Below are 18,591 nucleotides of genomic sequence, written 5' to 3'. Positions count from 1 at the left end.
CTGAAGGATGCTTTGGATGGGGTAAGTCTGGAAGGGGCAGAATCTGTTAGGAAACTTTCAATAAAATAGGTAGGTGGGTAGTGGTAAGGGCCTATATGAGTATGATGGAAGCAGGAATAGGGAGGATAGAATATAGAAGGGGGAATATGGTGAAGAAATGGACAGAATTTGGTAAATGATTAGATATGGGTGGTAACAATGAGGTTGAAGTTATGTGTCTGAGGCTATTGAGTTCCTCCTGTTGCCTCTAACTAATATCTTTGACTCACAGGGTTCCTCAGTAGAATGTTCAAGTTTTCAGTCTGAGTGATTGAGACTATCTCTCTGCTTGGGATGCAGATTTGAATTGCAGAGTGAAGGTTCCATCTGGAGAGGATGCCCCTGACCAAGGTAATGGTGATGACCCTGAGCTTAATGTGTGAAATGCAAAAATAGATACCAGGGTCCTCTTAGAGAGAGAATAAGGGAAATAAAGGATATTTAAATCCTTAGTGTGTTCCTTATGGTAACTACTAGTAGTGATAACAATAATTATAGTTAAAAAGCAAAATTACAAAATTCAAAGGAACCTTAGAAACTGTCTAACCCAATCTGTGCTTGCATAGAGTTACCTTTAAGACATCCCCAACACTTCAATTTCACTTGAAAGACCTCCAGTGAAGAGGAGTCCATTAATTCTCAAAGCTTTCCAATCCAGGTTGGACACTTCTGGTTGTTAGGAAGTCCTTAATTATATTGAACCAAAGTCTGCCTCTCCCTTCAACTTCTACTCACCCCTTCTTTCTATTTACCTTTTGGGGGCCAAACAAAACGAGTCAAATATATCTTCCTCATAACTTTTCATATACTTGAAGATAACTTTCACATCTTCCAAGTGTTCTCTCTTTCAGATTACACCAGTCCTTATATGACATGATGTCCACTCTCCTCTTCTATTCTGGATACTCCACCTTGTCAGTGTATACACATTGTTAAAAGCAAAATGTTAAATAGTAGTAGGACCAAGCATAGATTCCTGGGAAAACTTTACTAGAGATCTTCTCCTATGTTGATACTCTCTTCTAATGATTTAAGCAATTCTGGAACCCCCTAACTATAGTATCACATACTCCATATCCACCCATCTTTTCTTCAAAGATAGCATGAGAAATTTTATCAAATATTTTGCTGAAATGGTACTTTCATGATTTACTAGTTTCATAACCCCTGTAAAAAAAGAAAGGAAAGTTAGTCTGATTTGATCTGTTTTTTTTAAATTTATGATGCTCTTAGTTACCACTGCTTCCATTTTTAAATGCTCAGAAACAATCTCTCTAATACACATATTATCTCATATATTCCTTTACTGCCTAATTTTTGCTCCTTCCCTATCTAAACTCTTTGATGAACCAACTCAACTCTGTACTAGCTTCTACTCTGGGATCCTTTATCCTCTTGTCCTAACACTGATCATGACTTGAGAAACCCCAACCCTAGGTTTTTTAAAACTTTTTTTGTTTTAATGAACCAGGATCCTCCCCAACCTTCCTCCTACCCCTTCTGCCCCCAGCTGCTAGTACAAGAAAAGCAAAACCTATTAAAAATATGTACAGCCACTTGAAATAAATTTCCACATTGGTTAATGTCCTAAAAAAACACTTCAAAAAGTTATAAATATGTCTGTACATCCATAGTTTGTTTTGGCTTTAGACTAATCCTTTTCTTAATTTACATCCTATTTCCCCTTCTCCTTTCTCTCCTTTTCTTCCCATTTCCTTGTTGAATAAAATGTTTTTCTGCAAGTGTGTGTGTGTGTGTGTGTGTGTGTGTGTGTGTGTGTGTAGTCCATCTTTTAACTAATTCAGATAAGAATATCAGCCTTCTCTACCCCCACTTTGTTTGTATGGACACCTTGATTATGTGAAATAACTTTCTTTACCTTTCCCCTTAACCACTAGTATAGTCATCTTCCCCTCATTTTCCATTTTTTCTTAATATCATCAAGGATATTATCACTGAATCACTCCTAGGCTTGGTCTAATTGGATTCTCTCTATGGACCCTGATGATGATAAAGTTTAGAGGAGACACATGATTATTTATTTAAACACAAGTTTATATATAAATAATTTATCATTGTTTAATACTTTATTGTTGTTCATTCATGTTTGCCTTTTTATGTTTGTTTTCTCCTATGTCTGAACTTTAGTGTTTCTCTGTAGTTCTTATCCTTTTCATCAAGAATGCTTGGAAATCTTCTATTTCATGAAAAAAATCTACTTTTTCCACTATAGCATTATACTCAGTTTTGTTATATGTTCTTCTTGACTATGAGAATATATCTTCTGTCTTCTGGAATACCATATTTCAAGTTCTTACCTCTTTTATAATGATGTCTGTTAAATTGTGTGCAATCTTGATCTTGACTATGGCTCCTTAATATTTGAATTCTTTCTTTCTGGCTGCTTTTAGTATTTTTTTATTTTACTTAGAAGCTTTGGATTATGGGCATGATGTTCCTAAGAGTTTTCATTTTAAGGTTTTTTTCCAAGGGGTGGCCAGTGAATTCTTTCTGATTCTAAGAATCAGAAAGTCAGTTTTCTGAACAGAAAAATCAGTTTTCTTTGAATATTACTTGAAATAGAATGTCTAAGGTTTTTTTTTATCATGATATTCAAATACTATTTCTTAAATTTTTTCTCTTAGAAATCTATTTTCCAGGTCAGTTATTTTTGTTATGAAATAATTTATTTTTTTCCTCATTCTCCCAGCCTTTTGACTTTGTTTTAATATTGCTTGTTTTCTTTTTCTTTTTCTTTTTTTTTTTTTTTTAATTTTAAACCCTTAACTTCTGTGTATTGACTTATAGGTGGAAGAGTGGTAAAGGTAGGCAATGGGAGTCAAGTGACTTGCCCAGGGTCACACAGCTGGGAAGTGTCTGAGGCCGGATTTGAACTCAGGACCTCCCATCTCTAGGCCTGGCTCTCAATCCACTGAGCTACCCAGCTGCCCCATATTGCTTGTTTTCTAATTGAGTCATTGGCTTCTATTTAGTCCATTCTAATTTTCAGAGAATTGCTTAGACTATGACACCTCTTGCATCTCTCAAGATAAGGTGTTAATTTCCTTTCTGGTTTTTTTTCTTAGTTCTCATTTCTTTTTCAATTTTCCCTCAAATCTTCTCATTACATATATAAAATCATTCTTAAACTCTTGCTTCATCACTTCCAGAAATTCTAGTTTTATATGTACTCAGCCTGTGTTTGTCTTTAAGGCATTATTTGTAGATGTTTTAGAGTTTTGTGTTTGTGTCTTGTGCTTCCCTTCCACCATAATAACTCAGTATACTGGAATGTTTTTTTGTTTGCCCATTTTTTTCAACCTTCTTCCTGATTTCAGTTCGGTTGGCTCTATGGTATTTCTGGAGAAAAGGTCATCCTGATTGTTGCATTTTGGGGTTATTAAGTGTTATTAGTTCTAGGATCTCAGGGATAGGCTGTTCATATGCAGGTTTTCAGTGCTTCCAAAGTGGTCTGATTCAGGGCAAATTGTTGCTTCCTTAGTCTGAGTTCTGCAAGTTTTTGACTTGGGTTTGGGTTTGTATAAGAGGTGATTGTTTCTAGACTTCCTCCCATTAACCATCTGTAAAGCTCTGTTGGTTCAAAGCGGCAGAATTGTAGGCTCCTGTTTTGCCTAGTCCTACCCTGGATATTCCTTTGCAAGCTGGTCTAGATAATAAAAGTGAGACTTTTGATCTGAGCTTAAAGTCTGGGCTTCAACTTTTGCTGCTGTTGGCTTCTTCCTTTTTTGGCATACTGCCTTAGGTTCCCTACTGGGGAATGCCATCCCTGTGTATAGGTTCCTTTCTCAGTTTGCCCTGGATGTGTGACCCAAAAATGGGTAATTGGAGACAAAATTGCCAGTTTGTGCCAGTTGACATGCCCTATTTTGAATCTGGTGGTGCCCAGCTGTGAGTCTAGGATTTCCTCTTTACTTAGTTACTTGAGTTCTAGGAGTACAATGAGCTCCTGGCCAATTTAGTCCTCAATTTCTGCTGACCTTAATTTCTGGCTCCCTGTGCAAATATGGGCTGTACAAATGAGTTGTTGTGACTTTTTCTGCCATTTTGCATCAGAATTTGGACTTAATGCATTTTCTACTTATGTTTGGAGAACTTTCTGGGGTGGAGCTCACCAAACTGCCTCCTACCACTTCACTGTCTTGGCTCCATCTTCCCCTAATCCTCCCTGTTGAGAATAGAATAATAATACTGTGACTTCTCTTTGACTTGGCTAGATTTGGTCTAAAGAAGCTATTTTTATTATTATTTTATTTTGAAGTTAACTGGCTCCAGATAAGATGAGCATTCTAAGTAGCAGCCTTGATATAAGACAAAAGTAAAAATAGAGGAAGTTAAGAGAAATAAACAAGGAAACTGTGCTCCAGAGTATCAGAAATTATGGAATAATATTTTGAAAAAATTATGGGATTATGGAACAATTATTATTCTATATATGTTCTGAATACCATAGAATCCCAACACTTATAGGAAAAATGAACTGAAATTATAAGAAGACTTGGGTAAGATATTAATTACAGGAGATGTCAATTTGTGTCACTCCAACAAAGATAAATCTAATAGAAATCTAAACAAGGAAGAAGTTAAGGCTCAGAATAGAATATTAGAAAAATTAGATATAGTAGCATGGCAATTATTAAATTAAAATTAAAGGAGTAAACCTATTTTTTCTATATTGCACAGCATTTTTACAAAATAAATGTAGAAACCTGGAAATAATAAAGACATTCCTTATGTACTATAATGCAAAAAAATTGACTTTGGTATTTCAGAAATCCTTAACATTCAAAGATGTGGCGGTGGACTTCACTCAGGAGGAGTGGGGACAATTGGACCATGCTCAAAGGAATCTATATAGGGAAGTGATGCTTGAGAACTACAGGAACTTGGTTTTTCTAGGTAAAGGCAATTTTTCTTCATGTCATTGAACTTTCCTGTTGGGATTTATTTGATTTCTCTATTATTACATAATACATATATTATGTATCCATGATTTCATGGAGCCTCTGAATAATTATCTGAGGGTTTTTTCCTTTGTGCAATCATTAAAGATTCTGAATCTATTTGAAATCAGAAATTTAAAGATTTCTGCTTCCTGTTCATAGATGAAAGGGCTTTATTTTATGGAACTGGATATGACAGATTCATTGTGCTGTACATATATATTTTTCCACTCACCTGCATCCCCCAGGGAATAATTTTCCCCTTAAGTCCCACTGCAAATATCTGTAAATGTGGAAAATTCTCATTCTCTTGGCAAGGAGAGATTTATGAGTCGAATTATATTTCTGAGCTAAGATCATCCCTTCCTCTCTCTTCCTAGCAACAAAATGCTGGGTACTTTTCAAGAATCTTTTGCATTACTCAGGGGTTTCCTAGTATTGTTACTTTTTTTTCCTAAAGAGGAAAGGGCCAGAATTGAATTCTGAGGTGACTTTATCCCTCTGTAATAACTGTTTTTCCATTTCTTTACCTTTTTAGGGTATCCCTTTTGCAAACCCAGTATGATCTCCCAGTTAGAGCAAGGAGAAGAGCCATGGATCCTGGAAAGAGAAATCTCAAGGTGCACCCATGCAGGTGAGTGAGTCAAAAAAAAACTGTCACCTAGGGGGAATGTATAATAGGAAGCTTTCTTCATAGTACCCTCTCTCCACCCCCAAACTCATCTAGCCATTGGAAAATGGCTGCTATCCAAACATCTGCCCTCTCTGGATCCCATTTTTTTCCCCTGCCTTTTCAGGGACATTAATTATATGAATATTCTTTCCTTCTTTAACATTTAGAACTCTTTCTCTTCACTGACTCTTTCCCTTCTGTATTAAAACTTAGATAGATATTTCCTATATCGTAAAACAAAATAAGGCAACAACCTCCCTTTCTTCCTTTTATTATCCCTTTATGTGAGAATATTTACCCTATTATCCCTTGCTTCCTTTAAGATTTCTCATTTTTACTCATATTTTTCAAATGTTTATTGTCTATATCCATTGCTTCCACCTGTCCTCCAAATCCAGACTGGTGACTGGCTATCTCCCATGCTTGAAACTCTCCCCCTCACTTCTATTTCCTAGATTCCCTGGTTTGCTTCAAGTCTCAGCTAAAATTCCATTTTCTGTAAGAAGCCTTTCCTAGTCCACCTTAATGTTAGGGCCTTCCCTCTGAGATTATATCCAATTTATTCTTTCCTTCTGTCTGTCTATTGCTCTCTCTCTGTATAGCATTTGAATATTTTCTTCTCCCTTTGGTTGGGAGCTCCTTGAGTTCAGGAACTATTTTTGTCTTTTTTTTTCCTTTGGTATCACCATAACTTAGCACAGTGCCTGCCATATAATAGCTGCTTAATAGTTTTAACTTGATTTTAAATAGGAAAATGAACAAGTTCCTTCCACATATTATGGTAAAGGAGCAGAATGAATGGTATCAATAATAAGTGCTTTAGGAGTTTTAAAGAAAGGGGTAATTAATGAATCTGTAAGAAGGCTTTTGGAGGTTATAGGCCATGAACAATGCCTGAATGGGATCTGATGAGTTGGAGAGGAGAATGCATTGAGTGGGGAAAAGTAGCAGGAAAAAAGTCATGAAATTGGGAATTAGTGTGGTGTGTGTGTATATATATATATATATATATTGTTGTCAGGTAGCAGTGGGGGAAGGTCTACTAGAGCTGAATTTATGAAACCTGGGACAGCTAATGGATTACATTCTAAGGATTTAGATGGCATGCACAGCCTCTGGGCCTGGAGATTGAAGGAAGGAGACAATGTGGGTATTCTTGCCTTTTTCCTGCTACTTCCTTCCTTCAATCTAGCACTCTCACCTCATGAGATCATTTTACTTTTGCTCCAGCCAACATGGTAGCTACCACTCTTCTTTTAGCTTTCTTGCCCCCCACAAATCCTATGAGAGACAGTCTCAAAGTTTCTTCCTTTTTCCCTTGCTCTCACATAAAAATCCAGAGCATTTCTTGCCTTCTTCTGTTTCCTGAGAAGACATCAGCTTTTAAAAAAAGAGGCTTTACTACAATATAAACATATAGGAGCAGAGATAGTACTATAACAAATGAAATAAGTAACCATTTGTAGGTTCTAATCATTTAATTCTGATACTAAGCACCAACTACAAATAACTGAACTAACTCTTCTTGGGCTCCTTCCTGCCCAGCATCCTCCTAGGACATGGCCACATTTTTCTAGTTCTAGCTTTGTAGCTGTGGATTTGGGTGCCAGGCTGCTATATTAGCCTTCTAGAAACTTCCATCTTTCATTATGTTTGTTCATGTTCATGTTATGTCTAACAAAGCATTTTTCTCCTTTATATGGTAGCCTACAAGATAGAGTGGAAAGAATAGTGAACTTAGGATAAAATAGTCTGGATTCAGTTCTGAGCTCTGACTCTTATTCGTCTTGTGACCTTGACTAAGCAACTTCTCTGAGCTTCAGTTTTCTTCATCTATAAATTGGGAACAATAATGCTGGTTTACCTACCTCACAGGATTATTGCAAGAATCACTTGAAGTAAAGTGTGATGTAAATGCCAGGTATTATTACAATCATAATTATTTTTATCATCATCATCATTATAGCCTCCTATTTAGTCAATCTCAGGATACCATTCCTGGGTAATCGGCTCTAGCATCTGATAACTTCTTACCTTGTTATCCATAGTTTGATTTGATGAGCTTGTTGACATGCTCAGTTCAATTCAGTAAATGTTTTTTAAGCACCTACAGTATAACAATATATCAAACACTCTGCTAAGCCTGAAGTAGATACAAAGTTTGGTTAAAGCATGATTTGGTAACAGTATATGACACATACTCAATATAAAATACATGATCAACTTAGAGTTGCTTTGAGAGTGCTGATGATGGTCATTACCCAGACGGAAGTTCAAGGAAACTTTCCTTTTGAGTTAGACTTTTAAGGGTGGGCAGGAATTCAGGAAATGGAGCAAGAGAAGGTACATCCCAGGTACAGAGAATAGTAGACAGAAAGGCATGGAGGCTAGGGAGAGCTTAGGTCATATGTGGTGGGTGTCCGAGGCTAGGGTGAACAGTAATCCAGTTTGGCTTCAGGGTAGAATAGGTAGGGAGAAATAGTATATGATAAGCTGGAAAGATAGGATGGAGTCAGGTTATGTAAGTCCTTTGATACTAGGCTAAAGAATTAGAACTTTATCTGAAAGACAGTAGGAAGCACTTGAAGATTTCTGAACATTAATAATAATGATAGGTAACATTTATATAGCTCTTACTATGTGCCAGGGAATATGCTAAACATTTACAATTATTATTTTATTTTTTAATTTCACAGTAATCCTGGGAGGTAAGTGCTGTTGTTTCCTCAGTCACGCAGCTAGTAAATATCTGAGGCCATAATTGAACTCGGGTTTTTCTGAGATGCTCCATTCACTTGGCTACCTGGCTACCCTAACATTCAACAATGAAGTAACACAACCAGGTTTAATATGGGAGATCAATCTGGAAGGATAGGTTGGAGGGGAGAAAAGATGGAGGTGGGAAGACCTAGAGGATTATGAAATAGTCCAAGTTGTAGTCAGGCAAGCCTGCAATAGAATGGTGGCCATGGAAATAGATAGCAGAAGATGGATATGGAAGATGTCCTAGAGATGGGATTTATAAAACTTGTTAGTAAATTAGAAATTATGATTAAGAGAGAGAGAAGAACAAAGCTATATGTAGCATGGGACCTTTGGGGTTTTGCCTTCTGGTATTGATGTTGGGGTGCACTTCCTTTCTGAGGATGATGTACCAGGTGGCAGAGGACAAGAATAAGCCATGAAATAGGAAGAGCCACTTCATGGAGGCAGCATGTGCCTCTGGAGGTTATTGCCCTGAGAAAATAAAGCCCCTAATTTTCCTTCCCAGTCCAGGCCACCAATCTCTGAATATTCTGTTGCCATTATGCTCCTTTACCAGGGTCCACCTTCTCCCAGCATAATTGCATCTGACCAGATAGCCTATGTGCTCTCTGAGCTGGGGACCTCATACCAGGCAGGTTAGCCACCATGTGAAGCATACACAAATGCCCCAGAATACCCAAACAGTGAAGCATCACCTCCCAAGTCCCCTGAAGACTTGCTTGGGCCTATTCTTCTCTCTAATAAAAGCCCATTTTTCCCAAAGGCAGCAAAGCTACAGGCAATAGTCATTACCCTTCTTCTCCTTTAATAGTCCCAGCTGAATACCTCTGCATGCTGGTAAGTGGTGCAATTACTCATATAAAAGCAGCTCACCTAATCCCTTTGTTCCGTTGGTTTCCCTTAGTTACATGTATTAATATCTGTGGGGAGTTGTATATGATTCAACCAGATCTGGTCTCCAAGTTCTAAAAGGTAGAACTTTTATAAATTGTTGCTCCTATTTTTTGGGCCTGTCTCAGTGGTTGCAGAATGTCTCATCTGCAGTTCACCAAGGTTGTTCTATCTATTGGGCAGATTTGTTGGAAGAAACCAATTAATTAAATTCAATGTGTTATTTAATAATAATAATAATAATAAAATAAGGTTTAATAATCAGTTTTGTTCAAGGCATTGAGCCAAGCTGGAAATACAAAGACAAAAATGATATAGTTTCTACCCTTCAGAAGTTTCTGTTTTGGAAGGCAATGCAATGTATACACAGATAAGTAAATACAAAGTAAACATGAAGTAATTTAGGGGTGAAGGTGTAGGGAAGCAATAACAACTAGGGAGATCAGGAAAAATCTTATGTGAGAGGAGGCATCTGAGCTGCACGTGGAGGAAGCTAGGATTCCAAGAAGACAAAATGAAGAGATGAACCTGTGAAAGAAGGGTTTGGAAAATGAAATATCATGTATGTGGCATAACATATAGGAGGTAGAATGATGTGAAATCAGTGTGGAAATATAGCTTGGAGCCAAACTGTGAAAGGCTTTAAATACTTTAAAAGTTTGTATTTTATCATTTGGGCAGCTGGGAGCCACTGAAAGTTCTTAAGCAGGAATGTGACATGATTACACCTGTGTCATAGGTATGTCAACTGTGGGAATTTTGGAAGGTGAATTAGAAAGGAGAGAGACTCAAACTATGGAGATATAATAATAATAGCTGATATATATCCTTCTTTTAGGTCTATAATTACATTCATTTCTTCTGATCTTTGTAGCCTAATTAGGAGGCTCTTGCGATATAGTTCAGGTTAAAAAAAAAATACAACAGTCCATGTGAGAGGTCCTGAGGGCATAAACTAGGATTGTGACCAATAGAGAGAACAATAGATGTGAGAGATTATATGATAGTGGAATTATCAAGATCTGGCAATTGATTGGCTATGTGGAATGAAGGAGAATGGAGACATGAAGATGACTCTGTCTCTTACGTAAGTGTTAAAATTAATGGTTTGGCTACATGTATAAAAATTATAAATCTTTTATTTATAAAAGAGGTGAAAGCAGAGAAATACAAAAGGATAGAAAATACATTAACCTGTCTAACTAAATATTGTTCCAGTGTTTGGACTTGTTAAACTTCAATCAGAATTAAACTATCTCCACAAGACAGGAAGGGAAAACCAGCTATCCAATCACCCAAGACAATGACTGGAGCTGAAGGTGACTTCTGAGGCGTACTTTCTTCTTTGAGCTGACTTTCTTCTTGAAGCTGACTTCCTTCTTGGAGTTCATGCTCTCCTTTTTTTTTTTTTTTAAGGTTTTTAAAAAAATTTTTAATTTTAATTTTGAATATTTTCCCATGTTTCGTGTTCTTTCCCTCTCCCCCAAACCACCCCCCCACCCCCATAGCCGATGCACAATTCCACTGGTTTTACATGTATCATTGATTAAGACCTAATTCCATATTATTGAGAGTTGGACTAGAGTTATCCTTTAGTGTCTACATCCCCAATAATATTCCCATCAGGCCATGTGATCAAGCAGTTGTTTTTCTTCTTTGTTTCTACTCCCATTTCTTTCTCTGAGTGTGGCTAGTTTTCTTTCTCATTTCAAGTCCCTCTGCATTGCTCTGGATCCTTATATTGCTGCTAGTAGAGAAGTCCATTAAGTTTGATTGTACCACTGTGTATCAGTCTCTGTGTACAATGTTCTCCTGGATCTGTTCCTTTCACTCTGCATCAATTCCTGGAGGTCATTCCAGTAACTCTTTCCTTCTTGGGGTGACTCTCTTCTTGGACTTCACTCTCTACTAGCCTCCTTCACCAGACTGCCTGATTTTATGGTCATTTCCTGTCCCTGCCCCTTTTTATGGGGACCAATCACAGTTTCCAAATTATCTGAGTTGCCACCTTTGGATTCACACCTTTCTCAGTGTGTGAACTCTTCTTCTCACCTAGCATCAAGTAAGGTGTGAACTCACTAAGTGGTTTTCAAGCTTCTCCCACCTAGTTCAAGCATGTATTGATTCAAAGTTATTGCCAATCAAAGTGTTAACTCCAACTAGGCAAAGAGAACAAAGGATTCCCTTTTCACAAGTGTGAACTCAGAGAGAACCAAGAATTCCCTTTTACACTTATGAATCTGGGAAACTAGAAATGTAGTGTAGTCTGGGACAGAACCAGAAAATAAGGAGTGGTTTTGAGGGGCAAGAGAATGAGTTCTGTTTTGGACAAGTTGACTTTGAGCTGAGAATAGGTAGAGATGTCTGGCAGGTGGTTGGTGGGACAAAACTGGAGCTCACAAGGGAGATGAAGACTAGATATAAGATCTTTTAATAGTCATAGAATACTAATTATACCAGTGGGAACTTATGAGATCATTAAGAGATGGAGCGTAGAGAGAAAAGAGAAGAATCTTAGGACAGAGCCATGGGGTGTGACCATATAGAGAGTGCTGTGAATAATGACCCTGCAAATAGGCTACCTGAAAAAGACAACCTAAGAAGAGGATGTATAACTTTGAGGTTTATTAGCAAGTTCTCCCATTGTGCCAGTGTTAGTATAGCAAAGAATAAATGTTTAAATAATTATTAATATTTAAATATTTTTATTTGCATGGCTATGACCATTGGCTTATGGTTGCAGTGCCGAGGTGAACTGAGCCTCTGATAGTTTTGTGGACTCTTCTGATGTTTGTTGGTCATCTATGGTTGCTTACATGGATGGTCTGTACTGGAGGTCCATGCAGGCAAATGGTGCTGCTTCAGAAATACCTTGCTGTCTGTGTACTATAACATATAATCATATGGCATATTCTAGAAAGAGAATCTACTCCGAGGAGAATATTCATTCACATTTTAGTATTTTAAGTTTTAGAAAGTGCTTTCCCTACAACAAAACTGTAAGCTCTTGGGGTATTGATGTTTTATAGATGAAGAAAATGAAGCTCACAGAGATTGAGTGACTCACCAGTCCCTGTTCATTCAGCAAGTTAATGGAAGAACCAATATTTAAACCCAGGCATCTAGACTCCTTAAGTTCAGAGATCTTTCTAAAATATTGTGCTGCTGCTGCTGATAGATTAGTTATAATTCCTTGTAGGAACCAGTCCTACAGCATTACTGTGGGTCCAAGACAGGATGAGGGAGATGGTTTTTGGTATCAGGAGGGTCAGAGACAAGCTGCTTGCAAATCATTGACAATGTTTATTGATTACAGTGCATTTTTATAGAGTTTGAATGAGGCTGAGGAATTAGATCATACACAATGAAAGTCAGTAATTCACAAGATTGAGACAATGGACTTAATTTACCTCAGCGAATCTAGACAGAGATTTCTATAGGTTGATAAATCAATATGTTAGTGTGTAACCATCTAATCCAGATTCTCATAGAATCCCTGCATCAGTAGTTTCTTGGAAGGACATGCAGTTTTTAGGGAGGGAAGGGGTTGAATCTCATGTGAGGAGTGTGCTACATGTTTGGCTTTTTCTAGGCTATGGCTACCCAAAGATTTTGTGAATTGGAAGCCTTTTAGGCTTTCCAAAACTTTGCTTGATGGAAGCCCCTTCTGTTTTCTTGCTGTCCCTACAATTCTTCATCTAGTTTTACAGTAGATATACTGCCAATGGCTGTAGGCGTCCTTCTGGTTGGCGTGATGGGAGGGAGTGACTTTTTTGAGCCCTGGTGCTGGTGGCAGCTTTGAGTATAGCCTGTAGGATTGGATGTCCAAGCCAGTCTGGCCACCCTTTCTGGTTGACTTCTTAGAGATGTCTGGCTTACCAAACATTATGGCGAACAAACAGTTCTCTTCCCAGGAGTGTGGTGATACTAGGAACCTCATTTGGAAGGTCACCACCAGGCATACTAAGGCAAATAGCAAATTCACTTGGGCTTCTCCTCAGTTTACAAAACTGAAGGTAGCACTTTTGCTAATGCATTTCTTTCTCCATACATGTGGTGTATCTGGTGTGAAAAACTTGAAAATAATAGAACCTGGGGGCAGCAAGGTGGCTCAGTAGATAGAGATGGGAAGTCTTGGGTTCAAATATGGCCCCAGATATTACTTCCTAACTATGTGACCTTTGGCAAGTCATGTAACCCCCCTTACCTAATCCTTACTGTTCTTCTGCCTTGGAACCAATACATAGTATTGATTCTAAGATGGAAGGTAAGGGTTTAAAAAAGAAAGAAAGAAAAGAAAAGAACAGAGCCTACCATTAATGAGAAGATAAAATCCAATTCTCATTAAAAATGACTAAATTTTAGTGATCTGTTATGAATATGATCAGATGGAATACTTTCTCTAAGTGTCATAGTCATGTTTCCAGACCTAATGGCTATTACTAGTACATAAGGATGTAGTTCCTTTTCATTGCATCTGTTTAATCCATCCCTTTTTTTCTGCCCCATATACTCACTCCCCTAATTCAGATCCTTATCACCTCTCACTCAGACTATAGTAATAGCTTTCTAGTTTTCTCCCTGACCCAAATTTCTCCCTTCTCTAATCCATCCTTCATGTAACTGCCAAAGTTATTTTCCTAAAATACAGCCAGCCCTGGCCATGTAATTGCCTTACTCTCAGTAAATCCTCCTAACTCCCTTTTACTTTTGGAAGAAATACAAATTCCTCTTTTTGGTATTTGAAACCCTGCAAAACTGGGACCTAACCTACTTTACTGACCTTATTACCTACCATATCCCTTTAATTTACTCTTTGGTCTAATCAAACTAGCCTCAGTGGTCCTCACATACCCATTTCCCATCTTTGTTTCTTTGCACTGGCTTTTCTCAATGCCTGGAATGCCCTTCTTTCTCACTTCTACCTCATAGAATCTCTAGTTCCCTTTAAGACCCTTCTCAAGCACTGTCTTCAGGTAAGACTTTTCCTGATACCCTTAGTTGCTAGTGGTTCCACAATTATTTTGTCTTTATTTTACATAAATATTTATATTCACATGCTTGTCTCCACAACAAGAATGTAGGCTTCTTGAGGGCAGTACTGTTACACTTTTGCCTTGTTATCCCTAGCATCAAGCACAGTGCTTGTTGTTATTATTATTATTCCTATTTCCAAAGTTAATCTGGGACTTAAATCTACAATCCCGAACCACGTGGCCAAGTTTGGAGCATAGGAAATATGTTTTTACTATGTTGTTTGCACTGCCACTAGAAGATTGCCTAGGCCTGCTTTGGCTCCTCTGATTGGTGGACATCAGAGCCATATTTTTAATTTCTTCCACCTCCCTAGCCTTCTGAGCTTCCTTCAATTGCTTTTTGAGCTCAGCAATCTCCCTATCTTTATCCAAGGTCTTAGATGGTTTAGATTCACTATCCTTGGAGTCATGGACATAAGATGCTGTCTTCCTCAATTCCTCAATGGGCATGGTCTCCCATTGTGGGCAATGTAGTTTAAAATATGTCTGGATGTAGTTCAGACTCCCCTTCACAAATTGCCGTCTGACATGCTGAATGTTGTCCTCAGCAGTCATGTCCCTAAAACCCAGGATAGTCTCCCCAGCTTCCAACAATCTGTCTAGATAAATGCTTGGGTGTTCCTCCTCCCCCTGCCTCAACTTTTCAAATGAGCCCCATGCATTCGATCTCCTAGCATGAAGTCTCATCGCCTCTGCCAAGTCCTCCCTGCACCTCCTAAGGTATGACATATTGGCATGGGACGAAAGCTCCAAATATTGATGATGTTCTTGCCACTATGCAAGACTGGGATTGCTCCTCGTTTCAGCAATAAACTTCGCCTTCTCGCCAAGGGTAAATAATTCTGATGACAGGAGATCTATGTCTTCAAAATTTGGATTGTAAAGCCTGACTGCCCTTTTAAATTCCTTGATCGCCTTGTGTGGATTTACAAAAAACTGGGGGAACCTCCTTTTTAAAATTTCTAGATTCCCCCCCCCCCCCCCCCAGTAAAAGGTTTGTAGCCCTTTACGTGAATGATTCCAGCATCTGGTTGCACAATTGTCCTATCTGTTATCGGAAGGATAGTTACAGGAGTTGCCTCTGCCCCTGCAACTTCTTGCTGTTCTGGGCTCTCATTTTTAATCTGTGGCTTTATCTCATCCCCCCTTCTTCGTTGTGACCATATTCTCTATTATTTCCAATTGCATAATCATCTTGGAATCTAATTCCTTCCCCTCTCTGATCTGTTTGTTTATCTCTATCAATGTCTTCATATGTTCTAACATTTGTTCTACAACCAGGTTAGTAACTTCAGCCTTTCCAAATGTGAAAGCCAGTTCCTTCCTCAAAATTATTAGGGCCCCATAGCAAGTTGCAGTCATGGCTATCCCTGATGGTACATAAGCTAAGGCATCACCCACTGTTATAGTTAGCCAAAGGTAAGTGTCATAGATCTCTATCACCCTTTTGAAAAATTGAGGAACTGTGATAAGCCAAAATGTGGCACAAGTCTGCCAAATCCCATACAGCAAGATCCCAGAGCATCCCAATGTAACAACTGCCCTATTGATCATACTGGCCATATTTATATCCCTTCCCCACTAGGTTCTAGAGTAAAAATCCTAGGCTGCCTGTCTTACCCCCTCTCTTCTCACTGAAGCCTGTCAATCGGTGTCTGTGTTTTGAAGGTTACTGGCCCTGGCATAATTATCTACTTCTCCAAAATATCTGTTATCTGTCAACAATTGGCATATACCCCGTTTGAGTGCTTGCAGATCGATTATATATAAATGCCCAATTGTCAAGGATACAAATATGCCCTAGTCATCATTGACAGGTTGACACAATGGCCACAAGTGTTCCCTGCAAAGAAAAACAACGCAGCCTTTGTGGTGAAGACACTTCTGAGAGAGATAGTTCCGAGATTCTCTGTACCAGCTAGAATCTTGTTGATTTATTGATTCAACTGACAGGAGTAGCAATGTCCAGCAAGCCAGCTGGGGTTCTTGCAAGTCTTCCTTCTCTGGCAAGTTTTGTGTAATCATTTCTCCTGTTCCTGAAAGGAATCTGTACCACCCCCACCCTACCACATGCATAAAAGGATAATTAATTTTGCTGTTTTATAACAAAAGCAAAATAGTGAATCTTATCTTTAAGGCTAAAAATTTACCCCTCCATCTAAACTCATTTATTCAGTGTCCTCTTCTTTATCACTGCAGGAAGAGATTCTGTCGTTATGAGTAGCCTGGAATAAATTTACTATAGAAGTTTATAATTTCTACAGAATTCTGCAAAGTCTTAAATCTGGCTCATAAAACTTGGTTTTGCATAAGATATACATTTCTTGTATCATTTTGTAGTTTTTCTGGATCTAGCACAAACCCCAAGAAAGTCATCTGATTTTGATTAAAAATTCACTTCTTGGGTTTGCAACAGAAACACTAGCAAAGGGACTAGATGAACAAGTCACAGAACAAATGACATGTGTCTAGACAGGATGAAAGGAAATCAGAGTTTTAACCTAGATATGCCATGACTTATCAGTTCTGATCTGATATAGACTCTGATCAATTATTGGAATGTTGTAAGTACATTATGCAACCTAAAAGACATGACCAGTTATCAATTCTGTACAAACCAGATCAGAAAGACTGCCTTTTACTTATCCTCAAGTCTAATTCTAAGATTATGGAGAGAGAGATTCAAGACAAGCTCCATGGCACTCCTGCTGTGCCTACCTTCCTATTTAGTCCCTCTTGCATTTACTCTTCTCTAATTTCAAAAATAAAGAATTTCCTGCTGCATTACACTGCTCCTAGGCTGATTCCCTATCCACCATCTTTTGGTATATGCCAGCATTCTGTCTATTTTCTTTCCTGGATAGTTTGTTTGGGTAAGTTCACATATATATCTTGTTCATAATCTAGTGCTCCTTTTCTAGTACTCCCCGTTACACCCTATCTCTTAACACATACAACATATACTAGTTTGGAGACATGATAAGAGCTGTAAGAACAAATTCTAGTACAACTTATCTGGACAAAAGACAGTGTCCCATATGTGGTCTGACCAGGGGTAAGATCGTCTAGAGCAGTGATGGTGAACCTTTTAGAGATGGAGTGCTAGTCCCCATCCCCCAGACCAAGTGCTGTGCCATGCCATGCCCCACCTCCTTGCTGGTCTCCCCTCTCTTACCCCAGGCAAGGGAGGGAGGAAATGCTCCCATTAGGCTGCTGGGTGGAGGGGCAGATAAATTAAAAAAATGTCCTTAGCACAGGTGAAGAGGGGAAGGGGAGTGGCCTGAGTACTCTGCTCCCCTCCAGCTCTGCCATCTGTGAGCTACCCACCTTACCCCCTGTGCACTCCCATTGGGCTACTGGACAGAGGGGTGGGAGATGTGAAAAAATGTTAGTCAGGCACTGTGGAGAGGGGAGAGGAACAGCTCTACCCGAGGCCCTTTGCCTTTCCAGTAAGGAACTGGGGCCCACAGAGAGTGCTGTATGTGCCATCTTTGGCACCCATGCCATGGGTTTGCCAACACTGATCTGGTGCATCACTACCCTCATTATGTAAGATCCTTGTGAATTTTACTCAATTTCTATCACTAGCACCTAGTGTAATGCCTGTCACATATTAGAATTAATAGTGTTGGTTGAGTGATTGGTTTGGGGTATTATAACTCCCTAAATGCAACCTACTGTCATCTTAGCTTTTCTGGCTCCCATTTTGATGGCATTTGATTTATTTTGATCAGGGAGTCTATGAAAGCACTCACTTCTTTTCTTTCTTTTTTTTTTAATTAAATTTTATCTTTACAAAGATTAGCCTTCTCTCCTTCCCACTTCCCTCTCCTGCCTCACATTGAGAAAGCAAGAAAAACAAAATCCTCTTACAAACATATAGAGAGTCAAGCAAAACAAAAAAAATTTTTTTGCTTACATAAGTCATGTCTAAAATATATATATATTTTTTTACATTTATTAATATTCATTTTTAACATGGTTACATGATTCATGCTCCTCCTTTCCCCTTCAACCCCCCCCCCCCGCATCCCCCCTACCCATGCGCATTTCCACTAGTTTTGTCATGTGTCCTTGATCAAGACCAATTTCCAAATTGTTGGTAGTTGCATTGGTGTGGTAGTTTCGAGTCTACACCCTCAATCATGTCCACCCCGACCCATGCGTTCATGCAGTTGTTTTTCCTATATGTTTCCTCTCCTGCAGTCCCTCCTCTGAATGTGGG

General features: G+C 38.6%; 2 protein-coding genes across 2 annotated transcripts in view; both read left to right on the top strand.

Moving 5' to 3' along the window:
- The window catches only part of LOC123237342 (zinc finger protein 208-like), a 219,607-nt gene that overhangs the window by 33,715 nt on the left and 167,301 nt on the right, over nucleotides 1–18,591 (top strand). The gene's annotated exons all lie outside the window — the stretch shown is intronic.
- Nucleotides 1–18,591, top strand: part of LOC123236593 (zinc finger protein 624-like) — a 49,416-nt gene that overhangs the window by 5,279 nt on the left and 25,546 nt on the right. Inside the window, exons 4-5 of the mRNA XM_044662984.1 lie at nucleotides 4,830–4,956; nucleotides 5,539–5,634. Coding sequence (XP_044518919.1) covers nucleotides 4,830–4,956; nucleotides 5,539–5,634 — 223 coding nt within the window. The remainder of the gene's footprint in view (nucleotides 1–4,829; nucleotides 4,957–5,538; nucleotides 5,635–18,591) is intronic.

This window comes from Gracilinanus agilis, chromosome 2 (genome assembly GCF_016433145.1).
Source record: "Gracilinanus agilis isolate LMUSP501 chromosome 2, AgileGrace, whole genome shotgun sequence".
Classification (NCBI taxonomy): Eukaryota; Metazoa; Chordata; class Mammalia; order Didelphimorphia; family Didelphidae; genus Gracilinanus; species Gracilinanus agilis.
This window is presented reverse-complemented; position numbering and strand designations above follow the sequence as displayed.